Source organism: Passer domesticus, chromosome 6, assembly GCF_036417665.1.
Source record: "Passer domesticus isolate bPasDom1 chromosome 6, bPasDom1.hap1, whole genome shotgun sequence".
Classification (NCBI taxonomy): Eukaryota; Metazoa; Chordata; class Aves; order Passeriformes; family Passeridae; genus Passer; species Passer domesticus.
The window spans coordinates 27,228,236-27,252,869 of NC_087479.1; the positions used below are offsets into that span (position 1 = coordinate 27,228,236).

Genomic DNA, 24,634 nt, shown 5'->3' on the forward strand with positions numbered 1-24,634 from the left:
AGTCCTAGTGAGAAAATGGTAAGGCATTTTCCCAAATGTGGTGCAAAAACCACTGTGAACTAAACAAGCCCTAAACAAATGCTTATTGCTCTGCTCATAAACGTGCAAGTTCAAGGGTGGATTTTACAGTGTTTGTACCACTGCAGTTACAGATTGTATGGACTGGTTTCACTGAAGTACAGTTTTACTTCACACAGTAGTTTATAGGTTGGAAGGGACTTGTGGAGATCATTTTGTCCACCTCCTACTCAAGCAGGGTGACATAAAGCCAACTGCCCAGGACCATGTCCAGACAGCTGTTGAATATCTGTGTGGATGGAGAACCAGCCTCTCTGGGTAACCTGTGCCAGTGCTCAGTCACCCACACAGTAAAAAAGTGTTTCCTTACATTCATATAAAGCTCTGTTAAGCCTCTACTACTGCAGGAGCTAATCAGGTAGTTGAATTCAGTCCTAGTTCTCTAAGTTCACACAATTAGGCATTTTTGGTTATATTTTTTTCTAGGCCTCTCTTTTGTATCTTTCTTTTGTAATCCCTTTTTTGAATGAGTTTGTATGACTTTGTTGCAAATGTCTTCCTTTGAATCCCAGTCTTTCTGCAGAGAACCAGCTCCCTTTTGAACTCCATTGCTCTGTCAGTTAGAAGTGGGACCTCTGATACAAAAGCTGCTTCCTCTACCGCTTAGTGCATCAAATTTCCCATATTTGACTGGGGGCATTTGGCTTGTTTATTCTGCTTTTGACTAAAATAACATTTTAATTTTCATTCCCTACAGAGAAACTGAAAGAATTTAAAAACTGCTTTTCTGTTGCACAGCTGTTGTTTAGTGGACATTGATTGGTTTCCGAAGTCTTCACATGTTTTGGAATTACAGCTGTACTGCTGGGATGAGAATATGAAGTGCAGTTTATATGAAGGTTATCTCAATATTTTGAGGAGTCCTGAAAGCTGAGAAAAAAAGATAGCTCTTATTTGCTCTGGGATTGATAAGCTTAGGCTTCGTGTAATTTATTTACTGCTGGTTATCTAGTTGTGTAGTTGGTATTTTTAGCATTTTTTTTAAATGGGAAGATAAAGCCTCAGCCTTAGAGTTTGTGAACTACTATTACTTTCAGCATTTCCCCCTATTACATAAACCAGAGTGATTAGGGAAATATTCTGCTCTATACTTATTGTAAATTTTCCTGTCTGTTCATTGGACCTCGTGTTTTATTCACAAATCGCTGGGGTTTTATTCATGTTAGTAGCCATTTTTAATTGGGTCTTATACTGTCTAGAAGGTCGTTTCTTTCCTTGTTTTGATGGAAATAGAGGTCTTGCTCCCAGATATTAGCAGTAGGAGATGAATTGACTTAAACTGCTACTTTTATAGTTGCTCAGCCTTCTGTGAGGTTACTTAGTAGCGAAAAAAATTACTTCTTAAAATTTCAAGTACACATAGGGTTTTTTTCTGATGCTTACAGGAATTAGTGTGGAGTTCCTGTGCTCTCCTCGATCAGATGCAGCAATGGAGAACATTATTGCCTGCTTACATGCCCTGCAGGCACTCTTCGATGTCCCATGGCCAAGGTCCAAAATAGGTGGTGATCAGGTAATGCATAATGACCAAATGCCCCCCAGAATTAAGGCGTAGTTTTAGTCTGAACAGTACCTTTACAATCTCTTCTATTTCCAGGAATCTGCAACATATAAGTAGTAGGTAAATTATATGCTTTATCCAAGTCCAAAGCATATTGAGGGAGGAGATTAAAAAAAAAACCCATAATGTGGAACCTGTCAGGTGAGTGGCAGAAAATTTGAGGACATTTTGTCAGGAAGGAGTAATTAGATTAATAGGATGAGAGCCTGGTAAAGACAAAATTCTGGAAAAGGGAGTTCTTCTACTCTCTCTCTGTCAAGGTGTAGTTGAATTAATTCTTTTGTAAAAATCAAAGTTGGTAAAAGAAGACTGGACAAAAGCAGTGCTACTAAAAGAAGAAAAAAGGCAAAATAAAAAAAAAAAAACCCATCCCAACAATGATCCAAAAAAGTACTAAACTGAAATTCCTTTTTTTTTATTTTAAATTAAGGCTTATACCATCCCCTATGCCATGCAATTGTGTGACCCAGTGAAAGTAATAAAGCCTGTGGACATGGCTAAATTCTGCTGATTGTTGATGCCCTGTCCAAGGCAATGCATATAGTGTAGGAAGGGTACAATGTAGTGTCCCCACCTTCAAGAGTTCAAAAGCCAGAAGATAAAGATTACTTTGGCTTTTTCAGTTGTTTTAAGTGCCCTATATCTTAAATAACTGTGGTAACTGTTGTGTTGGGAAAATTGATAGGGACTGCTGTTACTGGGAGCTAGGAGCTGGATGGTGAAGAAAATGCCAAGTCCTGTGATTGTATCAATTACGTTGTGTTCCTTAGTGAGATCAGAGCATTACTGTTGGCTTTAACAAGTAGTAACAAGTTCCTAGTACTCCTGCATTAAAATTAACATATGTTAGATGTTTTTCTTACTGTAGGAGTTGAGTGTAGAGCTGCTGAATGTTTTGCATCGACTGATACTGACCAGAGAGTCACCTGATATTCAGCTTGCTGCCCTTGAAGTGGTTCGCTTGATTCTTTTTGCAGCTCAGGAGCATGTGAAGGAAAAGAGAAGAAGTGCAGAAGGTACAGTACTGTGTGAGATATTTGAATACTTGTGATCAGAGTCAAAGCAATTCTTTCTTGGAAAACTGGTTTCTGAGATGTGTCTTAATTGAAGTCTTTCACAGTTGGATTCTAATTCTAGTTTACTTAAGACAGTCCAGGTTCCTCAAATAAGAAATTCAGGTGGTGTGATAGATAGCAGGTGGTTTAGGTGTTGAACAGAGGGCAGAAAGTGAGGAGAAAAACTGCAGAAACTGCAGCTGGTCAGGGAGGGAGGAGTCCTAGTGAAAAGCTGGGGTCAGCTGCAACTGAGCAATGGACAGACTTGGCACACACAGCTGTTACAAGCTGGGTTCCAATAGGCACTCTGATTGTAACTTTCTAACATTCATTTTCTAAAAGGAAAAAACTGGGAGTAGAATCAAAATGCTTGTATCAGGTGACATCATATTGGCTTGGTGCCTCAGGATCTTGTATGTCAAACTCTATTGCACACCCTTTTGCCTTTTGGCAATCACTGCATAGTTTGCTTATTCAGAAGGGTGGGTGTTTGCTGGTAGACTTTTGAATACATACCCATGCACATATATATGTGTCAAGATTATAATTTGGTGCTGAAACAGTCTTAAGAAGTAAACTTTTTGGAAACAAGTAACAGCCTGCAGACTTCTGCCATATTTCTTGTTTTCCTTTCAGTTGATGATGGTGCTGCAGAAAAGGAAACATTACCAGAATTTGGAGAGGGCAAAGACACAGGGGGACTGGTGCCTGGGAAATCATTAGTCTTTGCAATACTGGAGCTGTGTGTCTGTATTCTTGTCAGACAGCTTCCCCAGCTCAACCCTAAATTGACTTGTAGCCCTGCAGTTCCACCTGGAAAACATCTGTTGCTGTCAGAAGATGGAAGTAGACTGGTAGCAGCAGCATTAGTTATTCTCTCTGATGTTCCTGCAATCTGCTCACCTGAAGGTAAGCTATTTCATCACAAGAAAAGATAAATGAAAGAATATTAGGCCCTTCTGTCCCTTTGTTATTACCTTCTTTTCTTAGCTGGCTAAGTCTGGCAGCAAGTTTTGTTGATTTGCTCGTGACAACTTCTTTTCTAATTATTTTTGACTGTCAAATTGCAAAACAAGTTACAAAACTGAAGCAATTAAATGAGTAGTTTCTCTTTTTCTCCCACCCTATAGCAGTGCAATTAATAGATTAATTGTCTACAGGGAAGTATATAACAGCTACATGATTATATGCTACTTGAATTGTCTTTTCTGGAATTTACTATGCAGACATGAATTAAATTTAAAAGGGAAATGTGTGATGTTACCTTTCCATCATTTGAACATTAACAAATGGCTGCAAGGAATTATGGCTGAATTCTCAGATTAGTTGACTTTTGCCCATGATTTGTTTTGGATCCACTCCAAACTTTAGGATGGTTCCCCACCACCAAGCCTCAATATCATATTCATATATATATATAATCTTTCAGTACCATTAATGCCACACATACAAACCATTTCTGCCCTACTCCTCCGTTCCCACCTTAAGTATTGTTGTTACACCTTATGCAAATCTCTGGCATTTACCACCCCTGAAAATTTCTCCTTTTCTTAAAAAATTTGTTCTCTGTTAAGTGATTCTTCCATGGGGAACATGATGCTCCAACTGGAATAGCTGGCAGCCCTTGCAGTCCTTGTAATGTGATGATATGCTTTTCTCATTTCCATCTGCAGCCTGTTATTTATCAGTGTAAAGTGAAAGGAAATAAACATAGCATCACCTAGATCTGAGGACAACTATCTTATATGAAAAATAATCTGTGATTTTCTTCTCACTGTAGTTAATTTTGTCTTTAGCTGTCCATGTTATTCCACAAACAAACAATTTTCAGGATCAGACCACAGGGAATGCTTGCAGTAGAGAAGTTAAGCATTTTGTTTAGGTGACTAAAAAGAGGAGCTTAAGCTAACTCACACAGTCAATTGAATAAAGAAGCAGCTCCAAAAGTTGGCTCACATAATCAAAGAGATGAGACTTCCTTTGTGGAATTGCATAATTTTTTCCTCTTTAATAGGTAACTGAAGTTACAGTCCTGTGACTGCTGTGTCTCTTACTTGAGGCTCCTGTCATGATATGTTTGCATAAAAAAATTTGCAAGCTAATAATGTTCATGACCTACATTTCTTACTGAATTCCAACAGTAAATTTTCAAAGACTTGGCTGTTCAAAAATATATGTCCTCAGCTTCAGAAAATACTTATGCATAAGTCAGTGACCCTCATTCAACAGGTCTCTCATTAAGAGTAGTATATTAAACTCTTAGAAGCATTTTGCTGTTTAGGGAATGAGATGAGCATATTAAGCCATATGCTTAGGTCTGTGCTTTGCTGAGTCATGACTTAGGACAGCAGCAGTACATAAGTATCCAGGTTTCTAGGTTACTTCCAATATATGCAGAATTCTGTATTACTATTAGACTCAAAGACATAAAAATAAGTGAAACTGCTAAGTCTCATTATTCCTGTGAATTTTAAAACATTTATAGCGGTCTCTTATTATGACTGATCAACTATCAGATTCTCAGACATGAAAATCTCTTTATTAGCCTATGGGGCAATCTGCTTCTCTCCTTAGCTCTTCTCTTTTCCAATATGCTTTTTAGAGGCTTCTATTCAAATTCTAAGGGATTTTATACATATATTTATTCTGAAGTCCTTATTATTCTTACTAAATTCTTGACTTAAGTGATTTCCTGGAGCATTGGCATCCTTAGCTAACCACACATCATGTGATAGAATTACATTACATTCCTCTTGCCAGTTTTGAAATTACTCCCTGTTAATTTCCTTCACTGTATTGTCTTCACGTGCAAAATATGCTTAGATGCTTATACTTTTTCTACTCTTCTTTCTATATAGTAGTATAAACAAAGAATTTACTATGTACCAGTGTATATACTAGTATAACCTGTATACACTACTATATTTTGTGTACTTCCATGTCTTCTTTTCCATAAGAACCACCTCCTCTGTGGTTCTGACCTTTCTGTTCTTGCTTCTCCCTGAATATGACATAATTCCACACTTCATGTAGTAAAACCATCAAGGAAAATATATACAATGTTTATTTTAAAGGGAAAGAGGTTTAAGTTCACTTAAACATCTGACTCCCTGTTTGCTCTAGCAGGCCACATGATAGTTCAAATATTTTCTTCAAATTGCCACTGCCTCTGTTCACAGATATGCTTAAAAATTATAAATTATACATAAAAAAAGGGAATCCCAGAAAACTGCCTCAATATTTTTAATGTAAAAGGTACCTGCATTTTTTAAAATTTCTGTGAAATTAATTTGCATTGTTTTACAGGAAGTGTTTCAGTTCTTCCTACTATTTTGTACCTAATTATTGGAGTACTTAAAGAAACTGCTGTGAAATTGCGAGATGGCCAGTTACCTCTGACAGTTGCTGCATCTCTACAAGCTCTAAAAGGACTCTTGTCTTCTCCAATGGCTCGGGCAGAGAAGAGTCAGAATGCTTGGACTGATCTTCTACGTAGTGCTTTGGTCACAGTGCTTGACTGTTGGGATCAAGGTAGGCACAAATATTGCGTTTATGAGTTAAAAATGAGAAAAGTTGGTGTGAAACATTACTTGGTTTTATTTAAATTGAATTAATGCACACCTAAAAAACTACTTCTCTTAGTCACAAGAGAATTAGCTGGTTACCAAGCACTGTTGAAACTATAGTGCAATGTTGTCCCTACAGTCTATGTGAGAAGTCATCATCTATAAAAGTATGAATGTGATTTAAGCCCAGCTGGAAATTCGGCACCACAGCCACTCGCTCAACCCCCACTCCCTCTTCCCCCCACCCTAGTGGAGTGGGGAGAAGAATCAAAGTAAAACTTCTGTGCTGAAGTAAGAACAGTTTAATAATTGAAACTAAGGTAAAATAAAGTAATAATGGTAAATGAAAATAATGGTAACAAAACCAGAAAAATAAGTGATGTACTGTTTAGTTTCTTACCACCTTCTGACCGATGCCAGACCCCCCTTCCTGAACCCAGATCATCTGCTCTTCCAAGTAACTCCCCCCAGTTTATTTACTGGGCATGATGTTGTATGGTGTGGAATATTCCTTTGGTCAGTTTGGGACACCCATGCCAGCTATGCTCCCTCCCAGTTTCATTTGCTTATCTTCTCACTGGCACAGCATGAGACTAGGGGAAAAGTCCTTGCTTAGGATAAACACAGCTTAGAAAAAACCAAAATATCGGTGTGTTATCAACACCATTGTTATTCTGAATCCAAAATACAGCACTGCAACAGTTACTGAGAGGAAATTAGCTGTACCCCAGCTGAAACCAGGACAGTGGGTTTGCAGGCTTGCTCCTGCATTGTTTAGTGCCACAGTGTAGTTCCATGGTATGAAGGCATAAACAGGAGCAATGGCTTCAGTGTACAGCTGAGCATTAAAGACAGCTGTCCACTGAGTGCAGGTTCTCCACTAAGAGTTAGTGTCTCTAGTGAAGCAAAGGGTATTAAAATAGTAGTGCAAGAAAAGAATTTTTTGTCTTGAATCAGTTTACTGTGTGCTGCTGCTTCATCTTCCCGAGTTTGTAGTATTATCATTGTTCCTTACATTTAATTTCTTACATTGTAATTTGTTGTTGGAACTTCTCTTTACAAAATTGTTTTAAACTTAGAGCAAAAGAATATATATTCTAAATGCAAATTTTATATTATTCTCAAATAGATTGTACTCTTAATATGTCATACCAGCTCTTCAAAGATACTTGTTGTACTTTAAACAAAGAAACAATGGAATGGACGTGTGCTCTAATTTCTAAATATGCATATGATCACCCCTGAGTTCCCATTTTGTCCTTGGCTTTTATTGCAGTAAAAGTCCATCTCACTGTATTAGGGGACGTTGTGTATTTGAAAACTGAGGCTCCTAAAGAAATGCAGACATTGATATTTCTATTCCACCTCTTTGTACCACCTAAACTCATAGAATTTTTATTGCAAACCTAACAGTTTTCTTACATTGTTGATAGGAGATGGCCTTCTCCAAGAACTGGATGAAATCAGCCTTCTCACGGCTATTACAGTATTTGTTATGTCTACCAGCCCAGAAGTTACCACTGTAGAGTGCCTTCAGAAGCGTTGTGTTGAGAAGTTTAAAACAACACTTGACTCAAAAGATCCTCTTGTAAGTACTGCTGAAGTTAATAAAATATCACTACCATACTAAATGAATATTAGCTTATTTTAGTTGTGTTGCTAGTCATGTGTGTTGATGGAAGTTAATTCTCTCCTGACTATATCTGTGGTATTTTAAAATAAAGTTTGAACAAGTGAGCAAGAACATGTGCAGTGCATTTAATCATTGTTCTGTACGCAATTCTATATTCCTATTTTTTTTTTTTTTTTACTGCATCAGACTCAGTGCTTTATACATTGCTAGGTACACGGTACAGTTATGTGGTGTTACAGGCATTTGTCAAATTTTATTTGTTCATTTTATCTTCAACACACACATACTGTCTTTTGCACAGGAAGTCCCTCAGCTGTGAGTCTTTGGGAGCTGGACCAAGTACCTCTACAAAACTGTTACTGTCCCATAAACATCAGCTCCTGGCCACTGCTGGATGCAGCTTACTGAACTAAATTCTTGTCTTGTTCTGACCTAGCATAAATATTTTCATGTAGTGGCATTAGATTGTAGTGCCATAGTTAATATATTACTATCCTTCACAAAAAATGTATCAGGGGAAAAAAGCATTTATACAAATGGCTTGTTTTTCACTTTCAAAGCTTGGCTCTGAAAATAACATGCATTAGATTTCTTATTTGTTAGAATTCATGTAAGCTGCTTTTCTTGTATCTCACTATATATATTTGTGTAAAAATAGAAAATTAAAGTTTCATTTACTTGAGAAATAACTGTATCAGTACATTCCCAATGTTGTAAACTTTGGTTCCCACTATTAGGAAGCTGAAAATGCCAAATGTGACTGCAAGGAAATATTAGCATGCATTTGCAAATTTCATCCAAGTATTTAGGCATCAGAGCTATTCAGAAATTATGTAGGAACTTGGCAGTTTCAGTCCTATTGACTTTCAAAGAGATGCAAGCCATTGCACCATTTAAGGCTTTTTAAAATTGTATATACAGTTTGATAGGTGCTTATATTTTAAGCACCGCTTTTTTGGTATTGCACTTTTGCTAAGGAGAGAGTATTTTCAAAATAATACTAATCTTCAAACAAAAATAGTATTTTTTCCTTAACTCAAAAAAAGTCAGAAGATATAAGACTTGATGGAAAGAAACAGAATGCGATCTATTAATAATTGATTACAAGTTGTAATGGTCCTATAAAGTATTATACATGAGCAGCCTACAACGTGATGAATTTTAAAGACGTGAGGCACATTTTTCTCCCTCCCAAAAATTTTATCTGACAAGCTGTTAGATTTAGCACCCAGAGATGTATTTTGAACTATAATGCTTTTTAACTGCAAATTTCATTTTCCCTTTAGGTACAGTGTAAATGCTACCAGCTGCTGCACTCCATCTTTCAGCATCCAAACAAAACTGTGTCATACCCTTATATCTATTCTTTAGCACCCTCCATTGTGGGGAAACTGCAGGAAACAGAAAAAGCAAAACCTGAAAATGCTGCTGAACTTCAAGTCATTCAGGAGGGAATAAAGGTGGTTACAGCTCTGACAGCTGCTGCTGAGGAACAGCACCGTAAGTTACTTCCATTTCTTGGACCCGAAGCATTAAAAAGGCTCAAAGTTGCCATAAATAACAAACTAAAACCAAAATGACCACTAGGAATTCAGTCCTGAACACTAATTGCCAAAAACATTGCTCACAGGAATGTTGGGTTTTTTACCCTACAGTTCAGCTAACATTTGCAGCTTTACAGTTTGAATTACATGTTAACTTAGAGAAATACTTCCAGTTAGAATTTGACACTATTTTTAAAAATTGTGTATTTAAGTTCTGTTTTCCATGTTTGTAGGTGCTCACTTGGTGGCCTGCTTTCTTCCCATTCTCATTTCCTTTCTTTTGGATGAAAATGCCTTGGTTTCTGCTACAATCTCGGCAAAAAATCTACATGAGTTTGCTTTGCAGACTCTGATGCAGATTGGTCCACAGTACTCGTCAGTTTTTAAAAAGCTAATGGCCTCCTCTCCAACTATGAAAGCCAGGCTTGAGTCAGCTGTTAAAGGCAATCAAGAAAGCATCAAAGTGAAGACTACTAAACATGCAAAAAATCCTGGGAAAAGTTCAAGCATTCAGCTGAAGACCAATTTTCTTTAAAGCCCACATTGTCATTTTATGCACTTTGATATCAACAGCAAAAAAGTCCCTTTTAATTTCTAATCAAAGGATTGTCATGAGTCGGTATCATGTATTTCAGTTTGTGCTGAAGTATTACAGAAAGTTTTTTTAAGAGAAAGCAAGTTTTTAGGTAGAATTCTCTTAGTGTAAGACTTCTTAAATATCTCTAAACACTATGAGTAAATCAGAGGTCGTCAAATCCGTATTTTTTATTATTTTGGACTAAAATATCAGATATAGTGTACTTTACCATAGATATATTTAGGAGCATCCCACACTTTACTTAATGGCTAAGTTAACTTTTTTTAAAAAGTCAGTATTTGTCGAAAATAAGTTAGTGTAATTGGTTTTTGGATTTAACAAGGACATAAATTTACTTACAGGTTGTAATCTATGCTAATTACTAATTTAACACACTGCATCATTGATTAAACAGATTAAATATCCTTGTAAGCCTTATAACAGTTTATTGCTGATCTCAGAAAATTCAACTCAGTAAAGGTAATATGGATAGCTTTAATCCTAATAACATCTTGAGCTGGCCAAGATGTAACAAATGCTGTGAAATGCAGCTCTACAGCGCCTCTCTGGGGACTGTGGCTCTGTCGTGCCCGTGTGAGGATTGACAGGCTCGGTGCCTTGCTGCTTGACACAGTCTCACTTTTCAGGACGTGTACTTTGGTGGGTTTGTATTAGGGGAGCCAGGCAATAGCTTACATATCCTGTCCAGGACTGGACAGCAATCTAACATACTGTGCCTCAATTCAGACCTCTGCTGTAAGTGGATGGATGTTCCCTGATCTGTGAATGATCGCTGATCTATACATGTAACTTGATTTCTGTATCTCTGCAGTGAGAGATGGAAGTGTTTGAAGTCACCTTGTCTTGTGTCTGTAAATAGAGTGCAACAAGCTCATAATAAGAAGTATGTAATTAACATTTTTAGCAAGGAACATATTTTAATATAGAAAAATAACTATCAAAACTGCTATGGCTACAAAGTATTTTCTAAGTACAATATATTGACTTCTTTCTTAATACAGTATTACCTAAACCAAGCACTGTCAAACTGAGGATACTATTTCCTTCTTGAATCTAATTGCTTTAAAAGGAAGAAGAAAAATATATTTACAGAACTGAGAAACACACTGTGACTCAGGAAGAGTGTGATGTACTGTATTTTATTAGAAGTTTTGTATGTAAATATAATTGTAAATTGTACAGAATTAACAATTTGACCAAAGTTCTAACAATTTTTTTTCTAATTTACAAAAATAAAGCTAATTTTCTTCACTTAATATTTGTCTTACTTATTTTATCCAGTAGTAGAGGAACTCAAAGGATTTGTGTATCAGAAAAAAATTGCATGCTGTCTCAAGAAAACTGATAATAAGTGTTTAGGTTGGTTGCATCAAGGTCTGTGACTTGATGTTGCAGGTTTTCCTCTGTTGTGAGGAGCACAATGAGTAAATAAGTAGGACCAGGGTGATTTTATTGTGTGAAAATCCCTGGTTTGTGCCAAATGCTGAAATGTGTGAACTGTGAGAAAATGGTTGAGATGCATTCCATCTCTCCATGGAGAACCACAAGTCCTGTGTTCTACCTCTTCATTGAAGTCAAATCTGTAGTTGCTGCCTGTGTTAAAAGGGACTTGTATTAGATTTGGCAGTTACTCATCTTTATCTCATTAGTATTTTTTTAATCATGTTGCTTTACTCTTCCAAGTTTACTGGTGGGCTTTTTTTGTTTTGTTCTGTTTCCCAAGGCTGCTTCTGGAAATTCATAGATTCTTAGGAAACTTAAAACATTTAAATGAAAGTCAAGTCATGTTTGCTATCAAAATGCCCAAATGTATTGCTGAGGAAGTTAGTTGCTGCAGAAGGTATTTGTGGCTACTTTCTTGTTTTTTGTCACGTATAGCAATTTACCAACATATTTGATGATGACAAGACAGTCTGTTGAAAACCTACTTTCCTCAAAAACTTTTAAGAAGCATATTCAAATTGCAGGAGCACCAAGGAAAGCTGTTAAAAGCCAAAAATTGAAGTTTAGTGCAGCTTAGTCCTGGATTTCTTAGAATATATTGTTGCAGTAACTCACAATGGAGCCATTGAGAAGTGCCATAATTATGTGATTTGACATTTCTTGATCAAGTCTTGTGGCCACATGTGGAAAAGTATTATTTTCAGCATATCTTTGTATTGCAGAAGCAAAAATTTTTCCAATAAAGAGAACTGCTGTTAATTCTTAATGTCAGTTGTAAATTAGGACAAATGTGTGAGCTTTATTTATCCAGATAACTAATTTATTCACATAGTACGCATACTTGTGCTCCGAGTTCTGCGCTCTTACATACACATAAAACAATGAGTTGGATCACATGAATGATACTACTCATTTATAATTTTATAACAGAATCTTACAGATACTACCTTGTTTCAATTATAAAAAGATTTTGGCCTTTAGACATCAGGTGCCTTTGATGCAGTCTTACACGGAACTTGCATAATTCTCTTTTTTCCTGAAGAAATAAGCAAGACCACAGAGCAGTTTTGGTTTTAATTCCACTCATTCTTTTTAGGCATTGCTTGACATGCAAGCTCTCATGTTTAGCCAAGCAAAAAGAGCCAAACATATGTTTAGCCATAAACCAGAGCCCCACTTTCAGCACTCCTCCTTCCTGTGTCCCTTGTCTCCTTTCTCATTGTTTTTTCTGCCATTTCTCTATAAGAACCAATACTTTTTTTCCAGTTTATTGTCTTTGCAATGGAGCATGTGGCCTGCATGCATGTGTGCTTTGTGTTTCCACTGTTTATGCAAGAAGTTTAATGGGTTTGTGTGGCAAAAGATCCCGTCCATGTCTTACCTCAAGTGTATATATACACATATGAGTACATCATGGAATGTACTATTTAAATGCTATGCAAAAATTATTTGCAGACAACTTTCTGTTGACTGCAACAAACTAGAATTGGTCAAAACTGTGCAAAAGCATCACACAGTTGGGATGTGGTGGGTTCTAACTGGATACAAGTCTGTAGCAGTGCAGCTGAAATAGCAGCTTTTCTGTTAGTAGTGCTTAGACTAGAATAAGTCTGAGACTGACCTGGTATGTTCCAAGGTGTAGGAGTCACCTTCAGGTGACTGACAGAAGTAGCAGTCCAGTGATGCACATATAGCCATAAATTAGGATTATCAAATGCATAGGAAGCATAGCACATTTTTCTATTAATGAATGTCAGTTACCAATTGGAATTTCCAAGGAAATTTTTCCCCTCAACATTGTCACAGCAGTACCAAAGTGAATTGTTGCAATTGCAGGAGTGGTGGAGGAATCTAGGATCATTTGCTGAATTATCAGAAGTAACAATAATGCTGCTTAACAGGGAATCAGATGGAAAATTCAGCAGCATTTCAATATAGCTTTAATTTTAATAAAGTGGAATGTATCTGTGATAATCACAACATCTGAGGGGTCACTGTGGCAGTTTCCTCTAAAGCTTCATCCCTAATGTCAACACTAGCTGTACACGTTTTGTTTTCATGTTCCTGAAATGTCATTCTCTTATCAGTCGACAGTAAGTCAGAAACAGTTTCCAAGAAAAACATGATGTTTCTTGACTGTACTAGTCTCTAATAAACCACTTGTGCTTCCTGCCAGGGAATAACCTAGCCAATGGTACTTCAGACTAGGCAAGAAAGCAGGGGGAAAAACCTCAGACAATTTACATTTTGTTTAGGAAGAACATACAGGAAGGCGTCTACTTCTCTGCCCTGTGGTGTCAAAAACCACTGGAAGAGTCACTCCACTCTGTCTTGAAAGTAGCATTGCTTGGCCAGCCCTGGTCCTGTGGGTGTTCCTAGATATTGCTTTTTGCTCATGAGAACCTCTAATCCTAAAAATTGGCTAATAAACTGACTTTTCTGCAGCCAAGTGTTAAAGGAAGTGCTCAGATTTGTCCACAGCACTCAAGCAGGAGCAGCCCTGGAGCTGTTGCTGTAGATGACATTTCACAGAGGACTCCCATTCAATTAGCTGAAGCATGTAGCAAGCAGTTCAAGCTGTTTAATGACAGTGAGCTATCGATTCAAATACATAAAAATAAAAAAGCATATTTGGTCACACATGATATGCTCTACCTGCCTCTTACATATTTAAAGTAATGAATACTGAAACTTGACTAGGCAAAATGAAATAAGCCAGCTGCATTTGATACATGATGTTATCTGCACAAGAGAACCCTAAAGATGTCAGTGCTACACCACCATCTTATCCAAAATGTGTAGTTCTTACTTTGATTTTGATGTACGCTTGTGGATTTTTGAAGCTTTCTTTCCTAAAATATTTTCTGGATTCTCTGGAGAATAAGTAGTTTATTCCATATAACAATGAAAGGGGAAGTTACATCTAAATATAGCGAAAGTAGAACTGAAGATACTGTCTGAGAAACAGGTCAGTGCAAAAGCAGGCTTTCAAAACCTCCTGCAGTAACCTGTGGTACAGTAACGCAAATTCACTCACTCTGCAGCCAAATATCTGTTTTAGTCTATGCCACTTCCATACTCCCATTTATCCGAAGTACAAAATCTGATTCCAGAAGGAAGAATGTGGCATCAAATCCCCTTCCTCTGTGCTTGCATTCCAGCTGGTGGCACATGCAGGAGGAAACAAGTTGTGAAGATGAGGAGCAGCCAGAGCAGAGCTGCTGTCTGTGTGCATATTAGTGCCTGTGCCAGTTTGCCTACTTATTGCAGAGAAAAACTTATGTATTTAGAGGTTTGCAGATGAAAAAAAATGTCTTTCTAAAAGTTGCTGGTAAGGAGCTAAATTTAGTAGTGACAAAGATTGATAAAGTCCCATTCTAAGCTACAGCCTTGTAATCTGCAATTGTGTAGCCTAAAAAGGGCTTTTTAAACCACTGTTAATATTAATGTATTGAAATTTATGTGAACTATCTCACTGCCAGTACAGAATTACTGAGAATCCCTGTTGCTACTAGTGGGATTTTTTTTTTAATAGCCTTCTCTGGGGACGATTTTGTTTATGGTATTTTTGTAAGCATTTTTTTCTTCCCACTGCGTCAGTTCTCTGTGTCCTTTTCCACGAAAAAAGAAGAAGGTTTTGTTTGAGACACATTTTCTGTGGAAGTATGAAGTACAGGCCTCAGTGATTCTGGGAACAATTTTGATTTATATCTAAAAATAGAAATATTATGCAATTTGAAAATACAACCTATCATTATGAAGGCAAATGCTCTTAACCTCATCTTTCCTCATGTAAAATTCATGTCAAACACTAAGAAAAAATTGTCACAGATGTATGCATGTTTTATGGGAAACACAAGGATAACTGGTTCAAGCTGCTACCACCAAATGAACCTGAAATTCAGTTAGGGGAATAAAATAATTTACTTATAAAAAAAAATCAGGCACTTCTTCAAGTGCATTTATTAAATAATCAAGAATGGGCTGAAGAGGGGAAATAGAAGAAGGCAGTACAAGTGAATGTATTTTTCCCTCCAGTGTGAGGCACAAGGCAGTCTGGTATTCAGCTGCCAGGCCATATAATGTGGCCGGGGCGGGGGTGGGGGGGTGGGAGGGTAGACGGGCTTTTTTTTAGTCCATTCTTCCCAGTTCCCTTTTGAAAACAACAAATCTGGGTGTAATTTACTTTGGTAGATTGAGAATTCTTAAGCTGGTTGGAGTGAGAGTCTCAAGAATGAGTGGTCTTGAGTTGGAGCCACAACCAGTTGGAGCATAGCTCTAGGCACCCTCTACCCCATACAGTAGATATGTAGATACATGCAGACCCTTGGGCTGAAAGACTTGCAGTCTTCTATCCTGATTGTCCCACAGAATTTTGGAGATGTGTCCCCATCTAGGTACAGGGAGGAGAGACAGTCAGTGGGCATTGTGTGAATGACTAAAGCAGGTTTCTCTGTGTGAGGGCAGCTGCACCTGGGCAAGCTATGTGTGAGTTCTTGCTGAATTTCAGTTTCCTACATTTCCAGTCGGTTTCTGTGGCCACCTGCTCCTCACACAGGTGCCTGTTCTGGGATGCCACTGGTCCTGCAGCTACAGCTGCTCAGGAGCATTGAGGGGTGTGTGTGAGTGTGTCTGTGTGTCTCTGTGTGTGTGTGTCTATGTGTGTGTGTCTCTGTGTCTCTGTGTGTGTGTCTATGTGTGTGTGTGTGTCTATGTGTGTGTGTCTCTGTGTCTCTGTGTCTCTGTGTGTGTGAGTGTGTGTGTGTTTTACACACAGCCACTGATGGGGTAAAGATGTGCTGAGACTGTTGCTAGTCAAGTACTACCAGACTTCATGGATAAATTCAAGTGATAATGGAAGTGAGCTGCTCTTCACATTGGTCTGGGCCCATGTCTCTCCTGAGATCTTTCAGAGCAGCAGTTGCTGAAGCCTGTGAACATGTATTTTTATCCATACAATGTCCTGCTAATTCTCTGCACTTCCAGCAACATTCAGCCCATGAACTGCAATGATTTAGGATAAGCAGCAGTCACTCCTAAAGACTTCTGGAGGTTTTTCTGCCAAGACAGAGGAGAAATGGCTGTTGACTGCACTGGTTATAGAGCAGAGACTGCAGAAGCAGCTACTACCTGTGGAAACCAGCTGTTCCAGGCTGGTTCCATGTTGGCTGGATCAATTTTACATTTGGTGGTCAGGATTTGAAACTGTATTCTTCTCTGGCTTATTCTGGACTTCACCTGAAGGAATAGCTTTAAATGCCATCATTTTCTCCATCAGGAGGTAAGGAATATATTAACTGTCAGGGGTTCTCTCCAGCCCCTCTAGGTTTGTGAAGCTGTACCTAGGCTACACAGAATTCCACCAAAACAGCTGAATATTTTAAAATTTTTTTTGTATCTGTGTATTTCTGATAAGTGGAAGGACTTAGGCAGACATGCAAGTATCTAAAATCCAGTTCCTCTTCTTGCTAACATCCCAGAACTAGAACTATGTGCAGGTTGCTGTTAGAGATCTTTTCTGGTTGTGCTCCTCATGCTCAGGTAGGCAACGCCCAGGCCTGACTTGCTGAGTGACCTCTGCTGGGTACAGGTGCCAGAGGGCAATGTGCTCCAGTGAACCAGCCGAGACGGAGCAGCTCGGAGGAAAAACCAGCAGGAAAGGAGCAAATACAAAAGCTGCTGAGGAAGCAACAACATTCTAGGGAGATTTTTCAAATCAAAGAAATGCTGAAGGATTAGGACAGGGCAGAAATGAAGGAATGGGGAAGCAGAACAAGAGACACATGCCTGGGTAGTAAAAGAAGAAAGAGAAAATAACAATTAAATCAGTCACCTTGTTGATTCATTGCTTCAAAACAGCCTGTGTGAAATATCATAACTTAATAGTTGACTGAATCCTAAAAAATATTTTCAAAATTAAATTGCTCTGATTTTTGAATTTCGCACAATTTTCTGTTACATGAGATTTCCTTGCTCTGTTTTGTACTGCCTATTATTTAGGAGGAGACTGGCAACCACCCATGTAAATCAAAGCGAAACACTTAGTAGTAGCAGCACAGGATGAGACAAGTTAACAACATTACTATAAAAAGTAACACAGTTGCTTGCACACAATGCTGGGAGTCTCTACCTGTTACTAAAATATGCAAAGCTGCCACAACAGGATCACATTCTGTACAGTCTCCAAGTAAAGCATGAAAACAGCCACTGCAATGATGGAAACCTCATCACAAAGCACTCCTTGTTGCACACACACAAAAGGAAAATTCTATATATTATGCAGAGTAGGAGGACAAGTTAGCAGTGAGGTAACTCATCAAGTGCAAGAGCAGCCCCATGCCCTGGTTGCCATTGCCCTGGCAGTGCTGGCTACAACACCTGCGCATACACGCTTTGCATGTGTGCAGCTACAGGTTTTGAAATTGCTTATAGGGAGTGAATTGAATGGCAAAATTCTCACCACCATTCTTAGATAAGGAAAACCTAAATGGTCAAAATCTTCCTTGGAAAAGAAGCCCCTTCTTTAGTGGGTGTTCAGAGGCCAGAGGAAAGTTGGGAAGTGTCACTGTTCAGTGGCAGAGGAGTTTTTCTGGGGCAGGTAGGTGGGACCAGAGTGCATTTACTGGTTCCTGGGTACTGTGATCCCAGGGAACTGCCAGCTGCCTGTAATTGCTGGCAACAGCTCAGTCCCTTCAGGGCAGGGAAGCAAGAATAAATACCTTCAGCCTTTAATTATAGCTTGTTCTTGCTCCCCAGTTAAGAAATGGAAGCTGCTGATAACACAGGCTGCAAAAAGTAGGTCTGAGTTGGGAACTGATTTTCAAAACCACAAATAAATGTGCTTGTTGTCCTTTTGGGGAGAGAGAGGCACTGGAAACAAATCATGGAGGTACCAGAGAAAACATTCTGAGAAGAGTAAATATTGCTGTACCCTTGTTTGTGCCTCCCCATCCCAGCCCCACAAGAGAGGCTCTAGTTACTTGGGAAGGGCCAGCCTTATCGACCCTGGCAGACATGCACTGGGGCCACCGTCATGCAAACAAGATTCCTGCTGTACAGGTTATCTGGTTTGGAAGTCCTAATAGCAGCTGGTAGCAAATGCTGTCTAGAAATCAGAGCTTCTGAATTCCTTCACAGCTACAGCAAGGCCAATCAATTGGCATTAATAACAGATTTGTTCCTTCCAAAATAATGTTTGTGGGGTGGTCAAGGTTTTAAACTGTTCCCGTTTTGAGATCCAAGATTATCCTGCGCCTTAGCTGAGCTGTCAGTGTTGGCTCCTACTATCTAGAATGCTGGAACTGTGAATAAGTTCTCAGTAATTAACACTGTACCAAGGTAACCGTTGTACCAAGTAAGACAGAATCCTAAAAACAAAATAATCCCAGGAAACCTCAAAAAATTTAATAACAATTTGATATTCTTTGTAAACTTGAGAAAATTGACTGTTTACCACTACATGGTAAAATGTTTCTATAAGTATAGGGAAGCTTTTTTTCCTGGTTTGTTTCTGGTCTAAAATGTCATTACTCCATTTGTTCAAAGCAGATTAGACTCAAAACCAGATGGAATACATTCATGAAAGGGTGGTAATGAGATTAATTTAATATTTTTACTTTTGGTATCTGATCAGTCACTGTAATTTTTTGGTTTCCAAGCTGCAGTTTGTGGAACTCTTTAAGTATTGAAACATGCAAAATGTGTTAGCCATTTTTTTTCCCTGTGGGTCCACCATTTACTGCTTTCTTGAGATATCTTCTGGTGTGATCTGAACTTGGATGTAAGGCTGAGCTTAAGGTTAGCCTACAAAGAGCATTCTGATTCCATGGCTCTGAAAGCAGCACTTAAGCACAATTTAAATAAAATCCAAATGTTTCTATAGCAACCCCTTGATTTTAAATACTGGAATTTCCTGGAATTTCAAGTCATTTTGCATGTAAAGTGAAAATGAGAGAGAGGAAAAAAGACTGAGCAGACTGTCAAGGAAAATTTTGAATTTACTGCAAATTTGATTTAGACATGCATAATTTCTGGGGAGAAAACAAAGTGGTACAGGAGGCTACTTTTCAGAAATACTGTATCAGTGGTATTGAACTGGTTTAGAGGTTTTTTTTGAGAAGTGTTTGCACTAGCCTATCAGATAGACCCAGCCTTGCTATCCCCATCACCAGGCCTGGATGAAGGTACCCCAAAAAGGGGTTCCTGCTGGCACAGGAGGGATGGCAGGAGCTTGTGGGTTGGGTTGCAGAGGACAAGGGACAAGTGTACTGGGAGTGCCTGCAAGGTGCAGGGACACTGTGGGACTCCCAACTCCCTTCTATCCATTCTACTTGATCTCAATAGGAGAAGTTTATGTGTAGGATATGTCTGTCATCTGAAGGATGAGGTGAGAGAGGCCTGTTTGAAAGATGGAAAAACCAATGAACCACTTTTTCCATGGAAGCTGTAATTTTGCAAGTTTATTTAAAGCACTCTGGAGACCAAAATATGTTTCCTTAAAAATCCTTTAACCTTCTGTGAAAACTGCACCAAACAGAGAGCTGGCATTAGTGGTATGGGAAAGGGGTGAGAGAATGGGAAGCCCTTGCAGAGGAATGCTGGGGCAGACGTTGATACAGTCCCAGAAATGCTCTACATCTGACATGAAAGACCCTGAGAAACAAAATCTTTTGTCAGCCAGGTTTGGTGTTAAATTGATGGTGCCAGATAGCTCTACCAATAGAGGCTACCTGAAAGGAAACCCAGCAGCATCACTGTGAAGTGATACTGAAACTGTCATTCCTATTTACATAATTTATACTAATAAAATTAATTCTAATTATTAAATTGTCAGTCTCATTTATAACTATCTAAGGCCATTAGAAAGAGAATCCTTCTCTGATGCAACTGCGTATTTCAGATCATAGTACAAAATAGTTTAGTTTTGCAAAATTGGCTTTGCATGATTTTTTATTCTGCTATTCTATGTTTTTTACAAACCACAACTTGTACTGGCAGAACTACCCTTTAATATTAATTATTAAGCTTGCTTTTAGTTGTCATCTGTGATTTGAGCTTACTTTTGACAGCATAAAGCAGCACTGAGCTAAGCCAAGAAGAGTCAGCATACACCAGCACTGTGTTGGTTCCTGCCAGTGCAAAAAGCTGATTAATTTAACTACAGAAGCAGAGCAGGGATGGAAACAAGCCTGGAGTTAATGCAGAGTCAGCACCACCATATTAATGACATACTGACCAAGGGTGCCATTTTCTCTTTTTTTGAACTTAATATGTATGTACCTCATGGTACAATTTGAATGAGCTACCTTTTCATTAAAAACAATGAATGCAGATGTGTGGTGATAGTGGTGGTATTTTCAAATCCTCTTCTTTTGGAATGTCCCTACTATGCCCCTTGTCAACTACGATTTACAGAATACAGTTGATAACAGCACAAACTCTCTCTACCTTTCAAATTCTGCTGCACAACTAAAGCAGCCATCCGGGGTGTCTAAAACTGCTGTGTCAGAGCACAGCATCACCTTAGGTGCAGTTAGATACAGGTTAATACTGGAAGGAAGCAAGGAGTCAGATATCTAGCTTATAGGAGATACAAAACTGCATCATTTTACTGCTGAGAATGGTTTGATGGTTGCATCTTCTAACCATTTTAGGAGACACCAGGGTATCAGTATCTACCACAACTGTTTATCAAGGTACAGGGTAAAAGCAAATAGGGCTACAGTCTTGAAGTCTTCACTATCTTTATTATCTTTATTATTTAAAACAGGATATTCTGTTGCGACAGTGTAGTTCTGCTGAAGTATACATGAGGCACCAGACACTGAACACAAAGATCTCATCTGTCTGCCTAACACCAGGTGAGCAAGTCTCTCAAATGTGCTTTTGGGTTAATTTCTGCCCACATTTACATGCACAAGCACCTACTGATTGAATTTCATACATTGGTGGGGTACAATATTGTTATGGAGGGCACAATTTATCTCCAAATGTCAGTCTTAAGCCTGCTTCCTAAGGTTACCTGCTTGAGATAACTTGCAAGTGTATTTGCATATAACTTCTGCAGCCAGAAATTAATTGTTTTTCTCAAAACATTGCTTACTACTTTCCTATCAAATTACAAGTAATGCTAAACATTGGACAACCTTACCAGCCCTGTCTGTGAGATGGGGCTGAAGTCTGGCTTTGGTTTCTTGTCTAAGTTTCCCAATAAGGAAAAAAGCCCTGAGTTGGTGGGACATGGAAAAGCCCAGCTCCCTTCCAGCTGTATGTCCCCTTTCTTCCCAGTGCAGAGACAGAATCCTTTCCTCTAGGTGCATGTTGTTTGTCTGTGGGTCACCCCTTGGCCAGAAGTGCAGGCTAGCTTGGAGCCATGATCCATATAGAAGGGCAAATGCAGAGCAGCTTCTGGTTTCCTCTTGGCTTTCTTTGCACAACCAATAGAGTTAGCTCAATAGAGCTGGGAGACCACTAATATGTTGACTTTGCAGTTAAACTAGTGAGCATCTTATCAGCATGGACTGTGTTACTCTCTGATCTACTTTGTGGCCTTTGTCTGAATTTTCTGTTTACTGTTAATTCTAAGGTGGAGATGTCTTTTATCTCATATGTACAGTGAGGCCTGAATCTTCACTGGAGCCTTTCAATATTTAAAATGTCTGCCAGTGACACTGGTCTTCCACTGTGAAATACTTGGGAATCATTAGCAAAAGATTCAGCAGCCCCAGGCTATTCCTTCTCTCATCAGGGTCAGAGTAGGAACTGGGACACAGACTAGTTGTTATATGTGAAATATTACTGCAAAAATGACACAGAAAAATGTTTCTCCCCCAAAAGAACTGCTGACGTTGTCAGGACAGCACACCACTTACTTTGAGAACATGTTGTAAGCAGATAACATTTCTCTATCAAAATAACTGTCCAACGCTCCCTATAAATTAGCTTGCAAGAGGCAATCTCAATGGTGCTTCTCACTGAAATACAAGTAAAAGGTCTATCGGGTCTTTGTGCTCTTTTGATCTGCAACTTGCTGCTTCCTAAATGAACAGAAGAGAACTGCCACTAGATCTGGGTCTGGGTGTCACCTTAAAAAGCCAAGCCAGCTAAGAATGTTATACAAAACTTTAAACTTCTGTAGACAGTTTAGCTAAACTCCTTTAGCTAACAATCAGTGCTCGTATTTGAGCCCAATTGCATGCTGGCCCAAACTGGTAAGGCCTTACTGACATCTGTAGAATGGCATTTTTTTACAAAGACAGTTTGGCCTGCTGATCTAAAGGCTGGCACTGTATGAAAAAATGTGTAGAGTACATTCTTGCTTGGATGCAGACTGACACACAATACTTAATCATTTTAATAAGTTACCTCTGTCCACTGAGACCAGTGTTTACACAGAAATTTTACAGACAACAAAGCCCTAAAGAGTTTTACAGTACAAAAATATAACCTTATAACACAGAACTGACAGGAAAAAGCACATGCTTGGATAAGAAGATACTGCTAGTGTCTTACTGCATATAACTAAGAATCAATGCAATGAGAACACTGATATTGAAATCTTAGCTGCAGCAACTTGGGCTGGAATTGAACTGGAACTACTTTGCAGCTGACTTAATGTTTTGAGGTATTGGTATTAGGGGCACAGAAACTGAAGTATAAAATCCTGTACACTAGTGGAAGTAATCTGTAACCTGTTCATGGGTATTCAATTTTACCAGCATAAGTCAATGTGTCCAAAATGAGTAAAATATGGGTACAAAAAGAAAAATGGATATGAATTTTTTATCCTGTGCTACTCACTTACTCATCAGGAGGAACTCCTAAGGACTTAAACCACAGGCAGTGAAACTTTAAAAAAACACACCAATAACCATGCCTTAAAAAAGAAGCAACTTGTAGCTTTCCTTATGTTTCTGTTAGATAGTTAACTGAAAGCTCTTAGGCAAATGATCTGATAATTATACCAATTTTTATTCATGGCCACTTATTCTCCTACAAAAATGCAGCTCTGCCACAAAGCTATGTACTATCAGATCAAAAAGATCTCCTTAACTGGCCTGGGTCACAGTTTGAAATGTAGTGAGCAAAAACAGTGTTTGGAACCTTCATAACTATGTATCCACATCTTTTCTCCCACCAGAAGTGCTGTTTAATCCAGTACAACCTAGTAAGGACTCCTGAGACATATGAGTTTCTCATTCACAACCTGCTTCTTCTTTCCTAAACAGGAATGTGTCAATTTGTTTTTAATATCCTTGTTGTGTTTCTCATCCTTTTCCTCACATTCAATATAACAGAATGAATTTCAGGGCTTTGATCTTTAGGGGTTATTTCTGGTCTTTTAAAAATATTTCTGTTAAGGAAGTTAAAAAAAAATTCAACAAAAGGGAAACAGAAGCTAAGAATATAGGAGGAATCCCTACAGCATCATTTACTGCATTCACCAGCAATGGGCAGAGAATGAAAATCAGCCCTGCTGATATGAAAAGTCCTTAATCTGTCTTTGCAGAATCAGTTCCCTTTTTTCAGCCAGTTCTATTTAATACAGTTTGTAGCCTGGGAGTAAGTGCAAAGGTTACAATAGAGGACAAATCCCAATACAGGCAAATGTGATCTTCATTTATGAACAAAAATTAATGCAAAGAAAACTTGGTATACAGTTGATTGCCTGTAATATATTCCTTAAAGAATGTGCATACTTTCTTGCAGAAGTACAGACTTGAGGATCTGCAGAAACCTGGTTTTACATTGCTAGAAAAATTCTAAACACAGTATATATTTAACTTGTTTGAATGGCCCCTTTCATACAAAGCCAACAGTCCAAGCTGAACTGAGATTGCAGAGTGCTAACTTTCTGATCAAACCATAAGTGAAGTATACTACTTTCCCGTTTTCCCTAAATGTCATCACTGGGGCAAGGAAGTTTTCCTGTTTACAGTAGTAAATGATAAAATTTTCTTCTTGTCTGACTCATGTGCCCTAGAACAGTGCTCAACCCCTCTATTCTGATTATTTTTCCTGCTTTCAGTGAATGATGTAGCTTTTTTTCAGTTAGCAACTAATCTAGAAATTCAGATTTTAGAAGCTTGAGAGTGTTTCTTCTTTTTGCATGTCAAGCTATTTAATGATGGTGAATAGGGCATAATTTCATAACAAG

General features: G+C 38.4%; 1 protein-coding gene and 1 long non-coding RNA gene across 9 annotated transcripts in view; one reads left to right on the top strand and one right to left on the bottom strand.

The window, feature by feature from the left end:
• HEATR5A (HEAT repeat containing 5A) overlaps window positions 1-11,291 on the top strand; it is a 64,124-nt gene extending 52,833 nt beyond the window's left edge. For 5 of the 8 annotated variants that reach the window (XM_064424019.1, XM_064424018.1, XM_064424022.1 and 2 more), the window contains 7 exons: window positions 1,464-1,591; window positions 2,508-2,655; window positions 3,331-3,603; window positions 6,001-6,225; window positions 7,694-7,848; window positions 9,180-9,393; window positions 9,671-11,291. In XM_064424019.1, coding sequence (XP_064280089.1) covers window positions 1,464-1,591; window positions 2,508-2,655; window positions 3,331-3,603; window positions 6,001-6,225; window positions 7,694-7,848; window positions 9,180-9,393; window positions 9,671-9,972 — 1,445 coding nt within the window. In that variant the 3' untranslated portion in view covers window positions 9,973-11,291. Of the gene's footprint in view, window positions 1-1,463; window positions 1,592-2,507; window positions 2,656-3,330; window positions 3,604-6,000; window positions 6,226-7,693; window positions 7,849-9,179; window positions 9,394-9,670 lie in introns of those variants that run through there. The other 3 variants (XM_064424021.1, XM_064424025.1, XR_010364486.1) reach the window with 2 other exon arrangements.
• Window positions 1,483-6,820, bottom strand: LOC135302946 (uncharacterized). Its single transcript, XR_010364488.1, has 3 exons — window positions 6,661-6,820; window positions 6,088-6,211; window positions 1,483-1,679 (listed from the first exon to the last, which is right to left on the bottom strand). It is a non-coding gene; the product is annotated as an uncharacterized LOC135302946 (long non-coding RNA).
• Window positions 11,292-24,634: the final 13,343 nt, after the last annotated feature.